This window comes from Rattus rattus, chromosome 5, assembly GCF_011064425.1.
Source record: "Rattus rattus isolate New Zealand chromosome 5, Rrattus_CSIRO_v1, whole genome shotgun sequence".
Lineage (NCBI taxonomy): Eukaryota > Metazoa > Chordata > Mammalia > Rodentia > Muridae > Rattus > Rattus rattus.
This window is the reverse complement of record NC_046158.1, coordinates 61,767,128-61,783,402: the sequence shown is the minus strand read 5'-3', so window position 1 is coordinate 61,783,402 and position 16,275 is coordinate 61,767,128. Positions and strand designations below refer to the sequence as shown.

Sequence of the window (16,275 nt, the reverse complement as noted above, 5' to 3'; positions counted from 1 at the left end):
GAGAGAGAGAGTCTAAAAGTCAGGTTTTTAAAGACTATCTTTTTCAGTATCATTTCTGTAGCTCATTAAAAATTAGAATAGCTCAAGAATGTCTAACCTCAGTAGAGATATTACTTAGAAAACTTCAGTTTCCTATGGAAATAATTTTGTCTTGTTAACATCATATTAAATTATTTTAAATCGATCCATATTTTAGGTCATGACCCTTGTAATTAAGAAATTCTCGAAGACAATATTGAGCATGATTCAGGAGAAAATGTGATTTGAGTCTGGAGACAATTGTGCATGTGAGTATTTGGAAATTAGATTTTCCAGGGGTGAAATGTAATTAATAACGAAAACAACAACTTGTTAATTACTAAATTGTAGAAAATTTGGTTGGTAGTTTTCAATCTAGCACACTAGTTTTTAAGATGTGTGATTAATAGAGCCCTTCCTGATTTTCAGGTATACTTTTCTTAAGATCTTAAAAAGAAAAAGAAAACAAATCCAGGGTTGCCAGTCACTGATTGATAGAAGAGAAAACAATATTCAGAAGATTGCTTATGATTGACAAGAGCAGCTGCGGCCGCTACCCAGGTGAGTCACTGTGGACAACCAGTGGAGCACATTCAATGTCACGGGCAGTGGAGTGTGTTTCCTCAATGCATGTCATAAAAAACCAGAAAACATGGGGTCATGTGGAAAAGGGCTTTCTAATTTTATTCTGAAAGTAGCTGTGCCTTGTTTCCTAATAGAATTCAATCCAAGTTCATTGTTCAATGGAAAGCGTATACTGAAGAGTTTTTTCGTTTTCTTTGAAAAGCCATCGCTACATGTTAATTCAAATGTGTATTGCATTCAGTGGTTATATCATGATAACCCAGGTGGATAAAACTAGTGTGTTAGGGTATATTAGGAAGTAAGTCCCACAGAGTCTGTTTCTTAGTATTTAGTTGCCAGATGGTGTTTGAGAGGCCATTTTTACCAGCTTAGAACGTGATCTAATATTAGATTAACATATGCATAGTATTGTTTCTCCCCAAAGCCTTATTTCAATCATATAGAAGTCTTTGAGAATCTTTTTATTTCCTGATTAATTTCTGTATTAATTACTTTTCTTACTGTTTTAACAAAATACCTGTCAGGAAACAAAAGTAAGGAGGAGGATTTACCTTTGCTCAAGTTTAAAGGTTTAGGCCGTGCTGTCAAAGAAAGCAACCACAGTATGGATTTGAACCATGTGATCGCTCTGGCTCTACAATAAGGAGACTGCATCCTATTCAGCTTACTTTGTCTTTTTTATTTAGTTCATGATCCCAGGCCGCAGAATGCTGCTGTCCACAGTTATGTAGGTCTTCCCATATCAACTAACCCAATCAGATGATTCCCTCACATTCACGCCCAGGGACTAACTTAACATGGATAGTTCCTCACAGATGGGTCTCCTAGGTGGATCGAAATCAGTTCACTATAATCAGTATTAATACAAGTTTAATAACATTTTCTACATTGAAAAATTGAAAGGACATTTTTATGTTGTCTGAGAACAATTTCCTTCCTTAAGTTGGAGTCAGAAAGTTACAGAGAAGTACTTATAAGAAATAAACATAAATTATATATATACATATATATACATATATATATTTATATATATATACATATATTTATAAAATAAAATTGAAAAGACAGTCATGTCAAGCCGTTTATGTTTGGAGTTAAATAATTGTATCCTAATTTCAGTAAAGGCAAAGAAAGTGAGTTACTTTCTAATTACATAAAAAATACATGTGTCAAATATTCTATTTGTAAGTCAAATTAAACTAGATTGTATTTCATTAAACTCTATTATACTTTAGGTCATGATGTTGTCAATATTCGTAACACATTTGACTACTAAACAAATTTTTAGAATTCGTATAAGATTATAACAGATATTTTCTTTTGAAGGATATGTCAATTTCATGATTATTGAACTTTCTTTCATTTTTATTATAGCTTGAACATATCGCACACTTCATTTGGACTCTAATGATGGATAAAAAGTGTACACTATGTTTTCTGTTCCTCTTGCTTCTTAATATGGTAAGCATTCACCCTACATTTTTTTTTTTTTTTTTTTTTTTTTTTTGTATTTTTTATTAACTTGAGCATTTCTTATGTACATTTGGCAACATCCCCTTCCTCCATTCTTCATTTTCAGGGCCTTTCCATTGGTGCTCTTATTTCATTTTAGTTATGACCATGTTTTTAGGTAGTGGCTTCCAACATGCATCTAGTTGATAAAAAGTTAATATATACAAGTTAAAGTAATAATTAGGGGCAGGCTTTGACCTTCATTTTTTATCTTTGAGTATTCTTGTTCCCCTGAAGCTTCGCTTTTTATATCCAATGAACACAGCAATTATCTACTTCCTTTCAGTAATTTTTTTATACTTTGAATTTTTTATCCCAATATGGTTTCTTGAGTCCTTGGAAGGAGGGATATCAGTCAGATTCAAACTTCTGTAAAAAACTCAAAAGTGGTAAAAGTTGGAAAAATACTGGAATGACACTTTATTCTTTGTTTAGCTCTGAACTCCTTTTTTAATATAGCAGTTCTTAATATTTTGGATAAAGAAGAAAGAACATGTTTACGGGACACATGGATTCAGAATTATATCTTTGAAAAAATCATTATTCTAGTCTTTAACATTTTTCTTTTGCTCCACCAATTGACTAGCATTTATCGATTGAAAATAACTAGGAGACATGCACTGCATTGTATTGGTTTACTCATTCATTCATAGATCACTCATTCGAATAGATCTTGGTGCTAAATTTGGGGCAAGTATGTCTCCATTTGTGTGCGTGCATCTGTGGGCAGCTGTACATGCATGTGTCAGAGATGTGCAGCCAGGGGTAAAGCCAGAGGACTCACCAAGCCCAAAGAGCCACGTGCCTCACAGTTTACATCTTGGTTGTAGTTTTGTTTCTCTTCATCTTTTTCTCTGCATTGAATTGAAGCAATCAACATTGCTCTTCTCCTTATATATACAAGAAACCCAGAGACATAATCTCGTCTAATTCTGTGTGCCAGCAAAGAATTTTCCTGTGGTGTTTCCAAGCAAAACCCTCAAAAAGATTCAAATAAAGGAATTAGAAAAAAGTACTGAAAACTTAAATGAGCAAAAATACAATACTACATTTCTGTGAGTATACGCAGTGGAAAACACCTTCGAGTTTAGACGCTGCCCAATGTCTGCACGTATAAGATGTTATCTTGGGTAACTGACTAGACTTCAAGAGAGAACTGTTCCTTCAGCCAACCCCCTGTGAAGTGTGCCAGCCAGGTACATGAGTCACCGTGAGCTCTCTGCAGGCAATACTGTAGCATTTTTACCAGTTAGCATAGTGTAATATAAGGAACTGTGACCCCTTCCCTTGAATTCATTCATGGACAGTATGTAAATGTATTTGGAATTATTATTACTTTGCTTAATTTCTAATAAATCCTTCTCAGAAAATGTTTTTTTTTCCTACTATTGTCCTGGGATTGTCACCTGCTTGCTTAGCCTACACGAGACACTAGGTTCAACCCACAACATTAAAGAATAAAGCTAAGTGACTTAAAACTAGTTTTGATGTTCTAGAATTTCATTTATTACTTTTCAGGGTGACTACTTTCTAAGTCTCTCAGGAAATTCAAGCCTACCAGACAATAAGTCAACATTAATGCTAATGAGGCAATGGGATGCCACCCAGTGTAGAAATTATTTTTTTGATATTACAAACGTACACAATTTGGTTATTCCCACGTGGTCAGTACTCTCTGATATCTGGACACCATTTTCTACTGCTTTATTCTATAAGAGTCTTGGAAGTAGCGGCGCATAGCTTAGCGACATTGAAAGAGAAGGTAAACCACCAGGGGACTCTAGATATAACGGTTTTCATTTTCAAGCAAATGTTTAGGCTGTGTTGTTGTCAGCCAAGTACCACAGGGTTTGGAGAGCAACGAGCCTGGAAGTGCTGTCATTGGCAGCGCCGGAAGGCTGTTTGAAACCGGACACCTTAAGAGTTTAGACTAAGAAATTGGCAAGCACTACTCATTGGGGGATTTCCTCATGAGAGTCATTTTGTATCCAAGCACCACTTCTCTTGCTTTTTCCCACCAGGCTTCTAACAAAGATTTGCACCATTCTAAAGCCATCATTGCTTTTCTCCCTTAGGCTCTCATCGCAGCAGAGTCGGAAGAAGGCGCGAACCAAACAGACTTGGGAGTCACTAGGAACAAGATCATGACGGCTCAGTATGAATGTTACCAAAAGATCATGCAGGATCCCATTCAACAAGGAGAAGGTAGCTGCAACTAACACTAGATGAACTTAATTAAAAGGAAACTATCCATGTGGCTTCTTTACATCTACTAATAAAAGTTAACTTTTTTGTTTGTTTTCTGGTTTATGTACGAATTTTATTACGTATTTGGGAAGTGTGTTTTATGACATAATCCAACTTATTCTTTTCAGTAAAATTTTACAAAATACTTCATCCCCTGAATTTTGCAGAATGAGGTAAAAATATTCAAAATACTATCAGATATTAATATCAAAACAAGACAAGTCAATAACTATTGACCATCAGTTCATGTAATTTATGTTTGTCTTTTTAAAAATACTTTGCCTTACGACTTGCATGTGACTGCATACCAATTCTGTTAACTGGCATCATTTTATTTTATATTATTGTTTTAAAACTATTGAACTAACCCTTTGCAAATGATCTAGATAAAGGTTTAAGTACTAAAATATAATGTTGAATGAAAGGAAAATATTTTCATAAGAGACAGCTCTGTGGTAAAAGAGTTCAGGATCACCCTTATTTTATCTCAGAACTTCACAATGCATTCTGCAATTTGTAAAAAATACTTTAAAGTAGACTAAATAGTTTTAAAAAACATTGTGTTTCTGAAATCCATCTGAACAAAGATATCTATCTCTCTCTGAGACCTTTAGAACATAATCAAAAAATAGACCTTGTGATGCATCACGCTACCCATGTTGAGGTGAACTCCACACAGACTTTCATAATGGTAACTTGGACATGTATAATATGATTTCTGAGGCAAGAAGAATGTTCTTCTATAGATCACAAAACTTATTTTACCAGCCATATGTAGTGGGAAACATTTTAAATTTATTTAAGATGATAGGAAAGAAAGCTATGGTTGTCTTAGTTGCTTTTTAAAGGTTTGTAATTATTTAGAGGTTTTGGATACCAGAATTATTATTATGGCCCCATAATAATAATGCTAAAATGATCACAAGATTTTTGTACAGATATATGATTATTAACAAATATTTCATGTAGCAGTTGATATTCTACTTAATTCTGGTGACTTATAGATTGTTATAGATTTTTGATTAGATATTTTTAGAACATTGATGAGTTAATTTTGTTATACGCATATATTACAATATGTAATATATACATATATATGTACTATATTACAAAAGCTTCTTTATCCTCACCTTGATGAGAACATAAAATGTTTACAGTTAAAATGTTAAAATAGTAACACTGTCTAGAAGGTATTTGTTTCAGAAAATGCTCAAACACTTTCTTTAAGAATACAGTTTCTGGCCTACGGTGGTGGCGAACAACTTTAGTACTAGCATTTGTGAGGCAAAGACAGGTTTATCTCTGTGAGTTTAGGGCTAGCCTGCTCTATAGAGTGAATTCCAAGACAATCAGGGCTATACAAAGAAACCCTGTCTTGAAAAAGCAAAACCAAACCAAGCAACCAACCAAACAACCAAGGAGAAGTGGGGAGAAGGGGAGGGGAACTGGGAGAGGGACAGGGACAGGGACAGGGACAGGGGACAGGAGAGAGGAGAGAGAGAGAGAGAGAGAGAGAGAGGGGAGAGGGGGAGAGAGGGGGGGGAGGGGGAGGGAGAGGGAGAGGGAGGGGGAGAGAGGGAGAGGGAGAGGGAGAGAGAGAGAGAGAGAGAGAGAGAGAGAGAGAGAGAGAGAGAGAGAGAGAGAGAGAGAGATTACAGAATGCCATTAGGAGATAGGTAGAGGGAGGGAGGGGGAAGAGGACAGGAATAGGGACAGGGAGAAAGGGAGAGGGACAGGGAGAGAGAGACAGGGAGAGGGAGAGGGAGAGACAGAGACAGAGACAGAGAAAGAAAAAAAGAATATGCTTTACTTTTTGTTTTAAAAAATTAAGTACAGGGACACTAATTAACATCTGCTTCATGGTTAAATACAATCACCAAAGATAGCCTGATTTATTGAACAATTGCTTTGAAGAAACTAAACTGGATCTAATATTTATGCAGAGTCATTTTAAGTTTGGTTTGAATATCATTAAGAATAATTCTTAATAGTTGCTGTAGTGATTATTTAGCGACAGTCGAGCGATCGTGGCTCGACTGGTACATCATCATTTCCAGGAGGCTTCTCTACACCAAGGCACTGAGAAACCTTCCTTCAGAGTTTATTGCTGGGTAGCCCAGAGCCTTGCTGACCTTTCATTTTCACTTCCCCTCTAAGGCCTTTACTGCAACAGAACCTGGGACGGATGGCTATGCTGGAATGACGTTGCAGCAGGAACCGAATCAATGCAGTACTGCCCTGATTACTTTCAAGATTTTGATCCTTCAGGTAGATACTGGAATTTAATTACAGATCTTATTGAAATCTGTAGAGCGAACATTGTTGTTTAATATTTATAAATGCTATTAAATATTAAATACACCTTATTAAAAGCATTTGTAACTTATCACGGAAGTAGTCTTAAAAGGTTTGCAGCATATAGCTATCTTAGGTTTAACTTCCTACTTCTGAACTCATTTAACCAAAGGAGAAAGCTGAACGGAAACTATAAGTCTATTAAACTCTTTTAAATTTTTTTCTTTTTATTATTAAAGAGAAGGTTACAAAGATCTGTGACCAAGATGGAAACTGGTTCAGACATCCAGATAGTAACAGGACATGGACAAACTACACCTTGTGTAACAACAGCACGCACGAGAAAGTGAAGGTACGTAACAGTGGGAGCTGGGATCTGACTGACATTTTAAAAACTGTGCAGTGCAGCCCCGAGGAAAAGAAGTCAGTGCTCCATTCCACAGAAAAACCATTTCCTAAGATCATTTGAGAAGAGCAATGAAAAAAGTGTGGAAAAGTTGCTATTAATTCTGTCATTACACTAGGAGAGTAACCCTGTTAGGCAACCGTGCATTTACAAGTCAATGCCCCAGGATTGGGGTTTCAGATTCTCCAAAGAAAATATAACTTAAAAGTGTAATATAAGGGAAAACTTTCTTTTCTAGTGAAATTCTAGAATTGCCTAAAAAACTGTTCTTAGGCAAATAGGATATGCTCAGTGGGACTGAAACCTTCACCTGCTCCTCGGGAGAAGGCGCCCATCCTAACCGGCTGTTAGGACACTACAACTCTTGTTCCTGCTTTGAAACTTAGAATGAAAGCCACGGTTGAGGACGATAGTCACCGAGTAAAGCTCAACTGAGATAGTTTACGTCTTTTCAGTTGTGTGTGTATATGATTAAAAGTGTGGGCCCTGATACGTGCTTCCTGTTTTGGCATCTATCTGCCCCGTGGCCACGGACAAGAAAACCCTCTTGTGCTAAACAAGTGTACTTTCTTCCAGTGGCCAGGATAGAGCAATCAATCATTCAACCGCAAGCTATCACTGTGTCTATATATCACGTGTGCTCTGGTAATTCAGAGGTGTTTCAGTTAAACCCAAACCCAAACCCAAAGCCAAACCAAAACCTAAACAAGCAAAAAGCAAACAAGCAAACAATCAAATAAACAAAATCTCTATAAATGGCATGTTAAAGGAAAATAGGAGAAGAAAATAAGAAAGCAGAAACTAAGAGAATGTTCAAATACATTTATATAGGTCAAAGGCTCTAATAAGTTTCCATATTAAAATCTGCCTCTGAGGGGCTGGAGAGATGGCTCAGAGGTTAAGAGCACTGACTGCTCTTCCAGAGGTCCTGAGTTCAAATCCCAGCAAACACATGGTGGCTTGCAACCATCTGTAATGAGATCTGATGCCTTCTTCTGGCCTGCAGCATACATGCAGGTGGAATGCAGTATACATAATAAATGAATCTTTAAAAAGAAAAGATCTGTTCTGAGCCTCAGATTTGTGAAAAGAAATAGAAAAACTCAATAGGTAAAGAAAGAAAACCAAATCACCGAGTATCGTTTGATTTTAATATAAAAATGCTGATTTTATATACAGTATAAACTAGATTAATAAATGCATTACCTTAAAGATTCAATGTGACTTCTGATTCCTTAAATAAGAGAACACATGGTTTATAAGTTTTTAATGACATTTGGTAAATTTGTATAGATGTTTTCATTTACATGTTTTCAAATATTTATTGGTTTTCAAGCAAGTGATTATAAATCTATGTGTTCTTTTAAAAATAGAATTTATTCATTTGAATTTTATCTAATATACGTGTAGACTTTTAGATACATGGATAATTCTATTTTTTTTCTTATCACGCCGTTATAGACAGCACTGAATTTGTTCTACCTAACTATAATTGGACACGGATTATCTATTGCCTCTCTGATCATCTCGCTCATCATATTTTTTTATTTCAAGTAAGTACATTTAAAAAATTTTAACTTGACAACTGTGGCGAATTCAGGTTATGTGCCTATCGAGCTCCTGTGAGATATCCAATATAAAATATACAAAATATAAGTAACATAAAATATACAAAATATAAGTGTAATATTTAAAGTCACCTGGGGTTTTTTTTATTTCATTTTAGTTTTGGGAAATAGGCAGGGAATGAATTGGATATCTTCGTCCTAATTCTATAGCATTATTAGGCATGTAAGGTTAAAGTATGTGTTTTGGTCATGTTGATTTACAGGGCCTTGTTTTCTCGGTGTCCTCCATCACCTGTCTCTTTCATTGTGTTAGCTTCCTTTACTTAGGGTTGTCTGAGCCCCGGGGGGGCGGGATTTGATAGAGGCTTAGTGTTCCGAGTTCTCATTCTCTGCATAAAGCCTGGCTGTGGGTCTCTTTATTTGTTCCCACCTGCTGCAGGAGGAAGCTTCTCTGATAATGGTGGGGCAAAATCTATGTGCATTACAGAATGCCATTAGGAGTCATACTATTGTTACTTACTCTTTTAAAGAACAATTTAAGAATACTTGGCTTTGCCGTAGGTCCCTGGGCTATCTACTCTCAGGTTCTCGGCCGCCTGTGCAATGTCAGGTACAGGCTGCATCTCATGGAGTGGGCCTTGAGTCGAATCAGATATTGGTTGGTTACGCCCACAGTGTGTGTGTGCCACTAATGCACTAACATATTGTGCAGGCAGGGATAGCATTGTGGATCAAGTGGCCCGTTTGGTGTTTAGTTTTCTCTTTTGGTATCATGCTGAATGCTTTCCTGTGCCAAAGATGCTAGAACATAGGGATAAAGGTTCTATGTAGGTACTATATTGACTGGTCTGTGTTCAATGAGTCGTGCAGATGTCGTATCCAGCAATGTGGCCTTGCTGTTAGTTTTGGAGAGCGATCTGTGGTCTTGGCAACAGCCTGGATTATTTGGGGTTCCCATGAGACCACTTTGGCCAAGAACTCAATTAGATGTAATCAATCTTAGCACTGGAAGCTTCACTTGGAGGCAAGAGATGGCTAGATGGGGCTGTCTCCTCTATTCTTGGACAAATTGATTTAGATCACCTTGATATATATATGGAAGTTTCTACTATATCAGGTTTCCTTAATTGTCTCTCCCCATATTCCCTTCCCTTTCCCCTTCCCCTTCCCCTCCCCCTCCATACTTGATCCTCCCATTCTAGCACCCCTATTTGATTGTAACTCTATTTTATTTTACTTTCCTAGTGAGATTTATGCCCACCCCCCATATCCCGTACTCTATGGCTAATCTCTGTGGTTCTGTGGATTGTTGCTTGGTTATCATTGACTTAAACAGCTAATATCCACATGTAAGTGAATACATACCACATTTGTCTTTCCCAGTCTGGGACACTCAGGATGAGATTTTTCTAGTTCCATCCATTTACCTGTGAATTTCATGATTTTATTAGAAAAGCTTTTTTAAAAAAATCCATTACATAGATGTAGCATATTTTCTTTATTCATTCTTCTGTTGAGGGACACTTAGGTTGTTTCCAATTTCTGACTCATCAATTTAGTGGCAATGAACATGTTTGTGCACTAAATGTCTCAGGGTATGAAACATCCTTTGAGACTATGTCTAAGAGTGGTATGACTGGTGTTGGATGTAGATTGAATCCCATCTTACTGAGGAACTGCCACACTAATTTCCATAATGGCTGAACCTCTGATATATAGATGTGCTATGTACCATGGGCAAGTCTGGTGTGCACAGGGGCCAGAAGAGGCATTGGATCCCCTGTAACTGGAGTTATGACAGTTATAAGCCCATAAGTGTAAACTTGTAAGAGTAGCCAATTCTCTTAGTCACTGATGTATCTCTCTCCAGCTCCAGTTTTTGCAATATATTTTTAGTTTTATTATGCAAATATTTTATATTCTTGGTCAAAGATATGTGTTTTTGTGCTTCTTGAACTATATCAATTCAAAAGTCTCCTAAAAGCGGTGTTTTCAGAATGAATTCATAACATCCAACTCTTCCAAACCCAATAGGTTTCTTATGAACTAACCCATCTTTCCTAATGATGTCACCGGAAATTCCGTTGTATTTGTCAGAAATTTAGTAATAATTTGAGAGTCCATCCTCTTTTTTCATTTCTCCTTATCCTCTCTGACACCATTACTACCAAGTATTTTCTATGTAACTTTAAAAAATTATTATTGCTATTTTTTTTTTAATCAGAGACTCTCTGTGTAGCCATTGCTGGCCTGAAACTGTATGTAGACTTGGCTAGTTTCAAACTCACCGAGATCTGTCTACCTCTGCCTCCCAAATGCTGGGATTGATGGTGTGTTCCACGACACCCAGCTGCTATTCTAACGGTTTTTTAATATCAGTTTCCTTTATTCAACTGTAGACAATCTTTAAAAAACTGTACCAAGTCGACGCCCATGCCATCCTGAATGCGTCCAATCTCGTCTGATTTTGGAAAAAACTGCATCAAATTCTGCAGAGCTTGTTTGCTATTCTCTGCTTCAAAACCTAGGGTGCTTTTTTCTGAATCTTATACGAACATGAAAGCATTAATGAATCCTGCCTTGTATCTTCTCTGCCTCCCTAGCCTGGTTAAATGCTTCAGAGCTGGGAATTATTCTTGATCATTTCCTCAGTGGACTCTTCCTGAATTCCTTACTGAAGCTGTAATTAATTACAGTGGACATGGTGTAAAAATTTAAAAGCATTTGAGAGATAATAATCTCTTTAAATTAAAAACCATTCCAGCTGAGACTCTTCAGATTAAACTGTCTCTATTTTTTTTTAATGTAATAAGCCGAAACATCCAAGGGCATTAAGTTTCTGAAGACGATAAAGTTATTAGCAATTACATTGCATTCCCAAACCAGTAGTAAGAAAGAAAACAATGGTCTCCTGGAATTCTAGGCCATATGCCCTCATGCAATTTTGATTTTAGCAAAGATGTCAGTGCAGTACCCAACAAGTGAAAAGCAAAATGAATACTACTTCCTCATGTGAACAAAAAATCCAAGAGTTAATAAAATAAATGCGCCCTGGGCTTATGAGGCAAGTGGGGCCGCCAAGGCAAACAATACTGAAGCCAAACTGGACCAGGAAAAGTATAGTATCAGTCTAAATCTCTAATCAGACGGCTCATTCATTCAGTTCTCAATGGAGAAATGCTGTCATAATAAATGGGTTATCAAGGAGGTTGGAAATTAAGGGAAACAATAGCTATGCTGACCAAATCATAACAGTACAAAGAATGTTGTCATAAAGGATTAGGATGTACAGTGATAGGAGCATAACATCTTGAGTACAAATAATTATAATTAGATAGAGTGTGTACAGTAACAAAGAGAAATAGGTGGTTTAATTTAAAAACCTCTTATCGGTTAAACAAGTATAGTGAACACCTAGTTATCAATAGACCTAACTGTCACTCAAAGTTTTCAGACAGAAGTCAGACACTAACCCATCAAGATTATTGACGTGGACCAGAGACTCAGTCAGGTGAGTCTCAGTCTCATGGTGGACTCAGTCAGGAAAGTGCTCTCTGCATAAGTACGGGACTTGAGTTTGGACTTTCAGCATCCGTGCAAAGAGGTGGGAGCAGGAGACCTCTCACCTCAGTGCTGGGGAGATAAGGGACTCTACAGTCCTGCTGGCCAGCCAACTTAGCCAAATTGGCAAGCTCCAGGTTCAAAGGAACATACTGCTTTAAAAACTAAATTAGAGATTGTTTGAGAAAAATGTCTAGTGTCAAGCAGCTGCCTCCACATGCATAAACACAGGTCTTTGTGCTTGTTCCCACACATGTACACCATGCTGGTCACACTCATACACACCAAAGAATATTGTAGTCAATTGTTCTTATTTAGGGCTCATAGCTGGAACAGAGGTCTTACGATGTTCTTTCAAAGCCTAAGAATCCATAAACAGAGAAGGAATTTTGTAATGGGAATTAGAGTGAGTTATGTTTAAGTTAAAATAAGTAACAGAATATGTACTCGTGAGAATACTTTCATGCAAAATAAATTTATTAAGTAACTATCATTGATATGAATTTGAAAGAATATCTGGCTTAGTGTTTTGATGCCTTTGATCTGTTTTATTCTAAAAGCAAACACCATTCAACCGATATTTAAAGATTAAGACTTAAAACCTCCAAACTATCTATGGAAATCATTTTTTCAAAGCTGAGCTCATATATTTATTTAAATATATTACTTTCAAAGATACAATAGGCTGATACAAACCTCATTCCCAAACAGATCAGATATTTCATATTGTCCCTAATTTTGTTCCTGTGTTCATTATGTTGTCATAAACAATATATATGTATATATGTATGTATGTATGTATGTATGTATATATGTATGTATATATATATATATATTGTTGTAAATATAACCCAGTTTGGATAATAAGAAAAGAGAAGCCAGGCATTGGTAGTGCATACCTTTAATCCCAGCACTTGAGAGTCAGAGGTAGGTAGATCTCTGTATTCAAGAAAGAAATTATGTGTCTTAATGGAAAATTTTCTAGGAAAAAGGACAATTGAAACATCGAAGACCAATCTGTAGTAAATACAAGTACTTGACATCTGCTAAAATTTTGCTCTTAAAAATAATGATATATGTGGTGTGGGCTTGGGGAGACACGCAGAAGCCCACCGGCCACGTAGCCCACCTGCAGCAGGAGCACTGCAATGTGCAAGTATGTGGTGGACAGATGGGAGAGCAAGGGAAGCGGACAGGCTGAAGCATTGTGAAGAGAAGTGGAACTGGATGGACACTTGAGGGTGGAGAGGAGCTGCCAGATGTGAGTATCTGCCTTGCCACCCGAGGCCACGGTGAAGTTATGGCTTGTGCTGACACTGAGGGCCATGCTTGGGTCTGTGACCATGTAGCAGCATGGGTCTGTGTTAATTTCTGGTACTACTAAAGACCATGTGGACATCTCGGTCTGGGCTGCTGCTTGGACCATGCTGATGTCCCGAGGCTGTGCAGAGCTAGCCTGGCCTCTCAGTAGCTAAGGCATTCTGGAGGGCTGGCCCCACCTCCTGCCAGCTGCAGCACTTGAGAGAGAGAGCCCTGAACCCTGCACAGGCAGCACAGTAGAGCTGAACCTGGTGACGGGCTTGGGGGTGACCCCGTCCAAAGGGCAGGAGCACAGGAGAGCTGGCCCTGCCATTTCTCTTCTGTGAGGTGGCACGGGTGATGGAGAGATGTCCTACCCCCACCTTGGCTCCTGTTACCTGTGGCAGGTGGGAGAATTGGTCTAAGCTCATGAGGGTGAGAGAGCTGCCCCTGCAAGGCCAGCTCTTCTGAGTGCTACAGCCTTGCACCTTGCCTGGGAAGCATAGTAGAACTGGCCCTGGTGGCAAAGGCTTGGGCAAGGTGGCCTGAGGGTGTGAGAGCTACAGCGTTGGTTGAGGTAGCCAGGCAGTGCTGGAGATCTCACCCTGGTCGTGTGACTGGGAGAGCTGGTTGGTTGACCAACTCAGCTACCACCCAGGCTCAAATCCAGGGCTTGGAGCTGACCCATCCCAATATCTACCTCAGGCATGAGCTGCTGGAGTACATGAAAGAGCCAATCCTACAGATCCAAAGTTGCAGGATCACCATGACTCAGGGTACAACAGAATACCTGAAAGGAATCCCAGTGAGGATCAAGTACTAATAGTGCGTAGCAGAAGCCAGAGGTCTCGAACCAGGCCAATGACTCATTGCAATGAACATTTGCAAGGAAAGATGTGTGGATAAAAGGCTAAACTATGTGACACACTGTGACACACTTCAGCTTCCAATGCAAGATAGTTTTCATGTTTTTACATATTTTGGGGGGATTAGGGAGGTTGCAAGGTTGTAAGCTGGATATGAAGGGATGGGAAGATGAGTGGGATTGAGGTACATAAGTGAAATTCACCAAGAATCAATAAAAAATTTAAAAAATTATATAACACACAATTAAAACCTTGTTATGTCAAATGAATTATCTAACAATTTAAGAGATTTGGTCTCTGGCCTCTACAAAAATATTAAAAGACTGAAAATAATTACTTTGCTTATACCTAGTCTTTATACTAAAATTATAATGAACTGTTTATTTACTGGACTTTATTAGAAATTATCAAGGATCTTTTAATTGTGAGTTAGTATGACAGGCACACATTTGAATTTGGACACAATTTTAATAAATGTAGCAAGACTGTTTAATGTTTATATGGATGCTCACTAGTAGTGAGCTCTTCGTCCAGTTCTGGTTTAAGTAAGCTCAACCTTTTCTTTTTCTAAAGTGAGCCATTATGTTTTAAGTAGACCGTGTGTAACAAAACTTTTCCTGGGAGACACTACATATGCACCTAATCACCGCATATATGGAGCTCACGACAGAGCAAAGTATGGAGACCACAGCAGTCCAGCTTGGTGAACCAGCGAGTTTTATTAGAGTTACTTACAGGAATATGGGTGAGGAGTTACTGACAGAAGCAGAGGAGTTACTAACAGGCAGCTGCATCACCAAGGACCATGCAAGCACATGTGACAGCCCACAAAACTGGGACCCTGGAGCACATCGCCCAGTCTGCCGGCAGCTCAGCTGGTTGGAGAGTTTCCCTTCCAGCTGCCTTACTCGGTCTAAACCACTTCCATATAGTGGGGCTGGCCTCCGAGTCTTCCTTGCAGCTTGTCTTCTCTGAAGGTCTTTGAAGTTTGGTTCCAACTAGTCTGAGAGGAACTTCTGTTGCTTACGCTGTCATGGAGGGGGTTCAGTGACCATGGTGAGCTTGAGGGACTTTCTGAGGCCTTTCGAGTTGTTGACCTTTCTGCTTGAGGCGCTTCCCTGGAAGGTGGAGGGTTTCAATCTTGTAGGAAACTGTTACACACCACAGACCCACACAGTACCTGACATTTATGAACTGTTCAGAAAACAGTGAGTTACTAATTCACTTGGGAACCCAGACTTGACTACATTTGTGAAATTGCCCAGCATTATCCACGTTATAACCACACAATTTTTAAAAATATTAATGCAGAGAGAGCGACAAAGACCTGTAAGAACATGAAGGAAGAAAGACCCATCTGACTCACGAGTCAGAGTTGTGACATGATATTGCCATTGAAAAGTATGCTTCTTTGACGAACAGAATTTCAAAAGGAAGAAATTGTAAGCTAGAAGCCATAAGATATTGTCTAGGCTAATTCTTACCTTTATTTATATTCCAGTAAAGAACTAACTTTCCTAGGTCCTTCTCAATCTATGATCTTTCTGTTTGACTTAGCTATTTCCTTTGACTTGGACATTCTTGAATCATAGTTTGAACAGAAAGAAACAGAATAAAACAAAAAATTATTTTTCCTTTCTTATTAAATAGGCCTTATGTGAAATATGACGAACGCTCGAGTCAGGATAGCCGAAACCATCTTTTGTTTTGGTTCTTCACACATGCTAAGCTCCGGAATAGTATCCTGCACAAATTTGTCACTCAATAAACATTTGATGGATGAAGACATAGAGGCTTGGTAGTTTATATCCAGAACTGACTTGTCCATTCCTTATCTTTAGCCTCTGACGAATTCCTTGAGGTTTTTCAGACTTTACTTTCTCCATCAAGAAAGAAAGCATTTAGATCAGGACTCTGA

General features: G+C 38.1%; 1 protein-coding gene across 1 annotated transcript in view; it reads left to right on the top strand.

Annotated features, from left to right (window-relative positions):
* The first annotated feature begins 453 nt into the window (after positions 1-453).
* The window catches only part of Calcrl (calcitonin receptor like receptor), a 45,179-nt gene continuing 29,357 nt past the window's right edge, over positions 454-16,275 (top strand). Inside the window, exons 1-6 of the mRNA XM_032903576.1 lie at positions 454-579; positions 1,978-2,064; positions 4,191-4,320; positions 6,520-6,630; positions 6,897-7,009; positions 8,525-8,616. Of these exons, the coding sequence (XP_032759467.1) occupies positions 2,011-2,064; positions 4,191-4,320; positions 6,520-6,630; positions 6,897-7,009; positions 8,525-8,616 (500 nt within the window). The 5' untranslated portion in view covers positions 454-579; positions 1,978-2,010. The remainder of the gene's footprint in view (positions 580-1,977; positions 2,065-4,190; positions 4,321-6,519; positions 6,631-6,896; positions 7,010-8,524; positions 8,617-16,275) is intronic.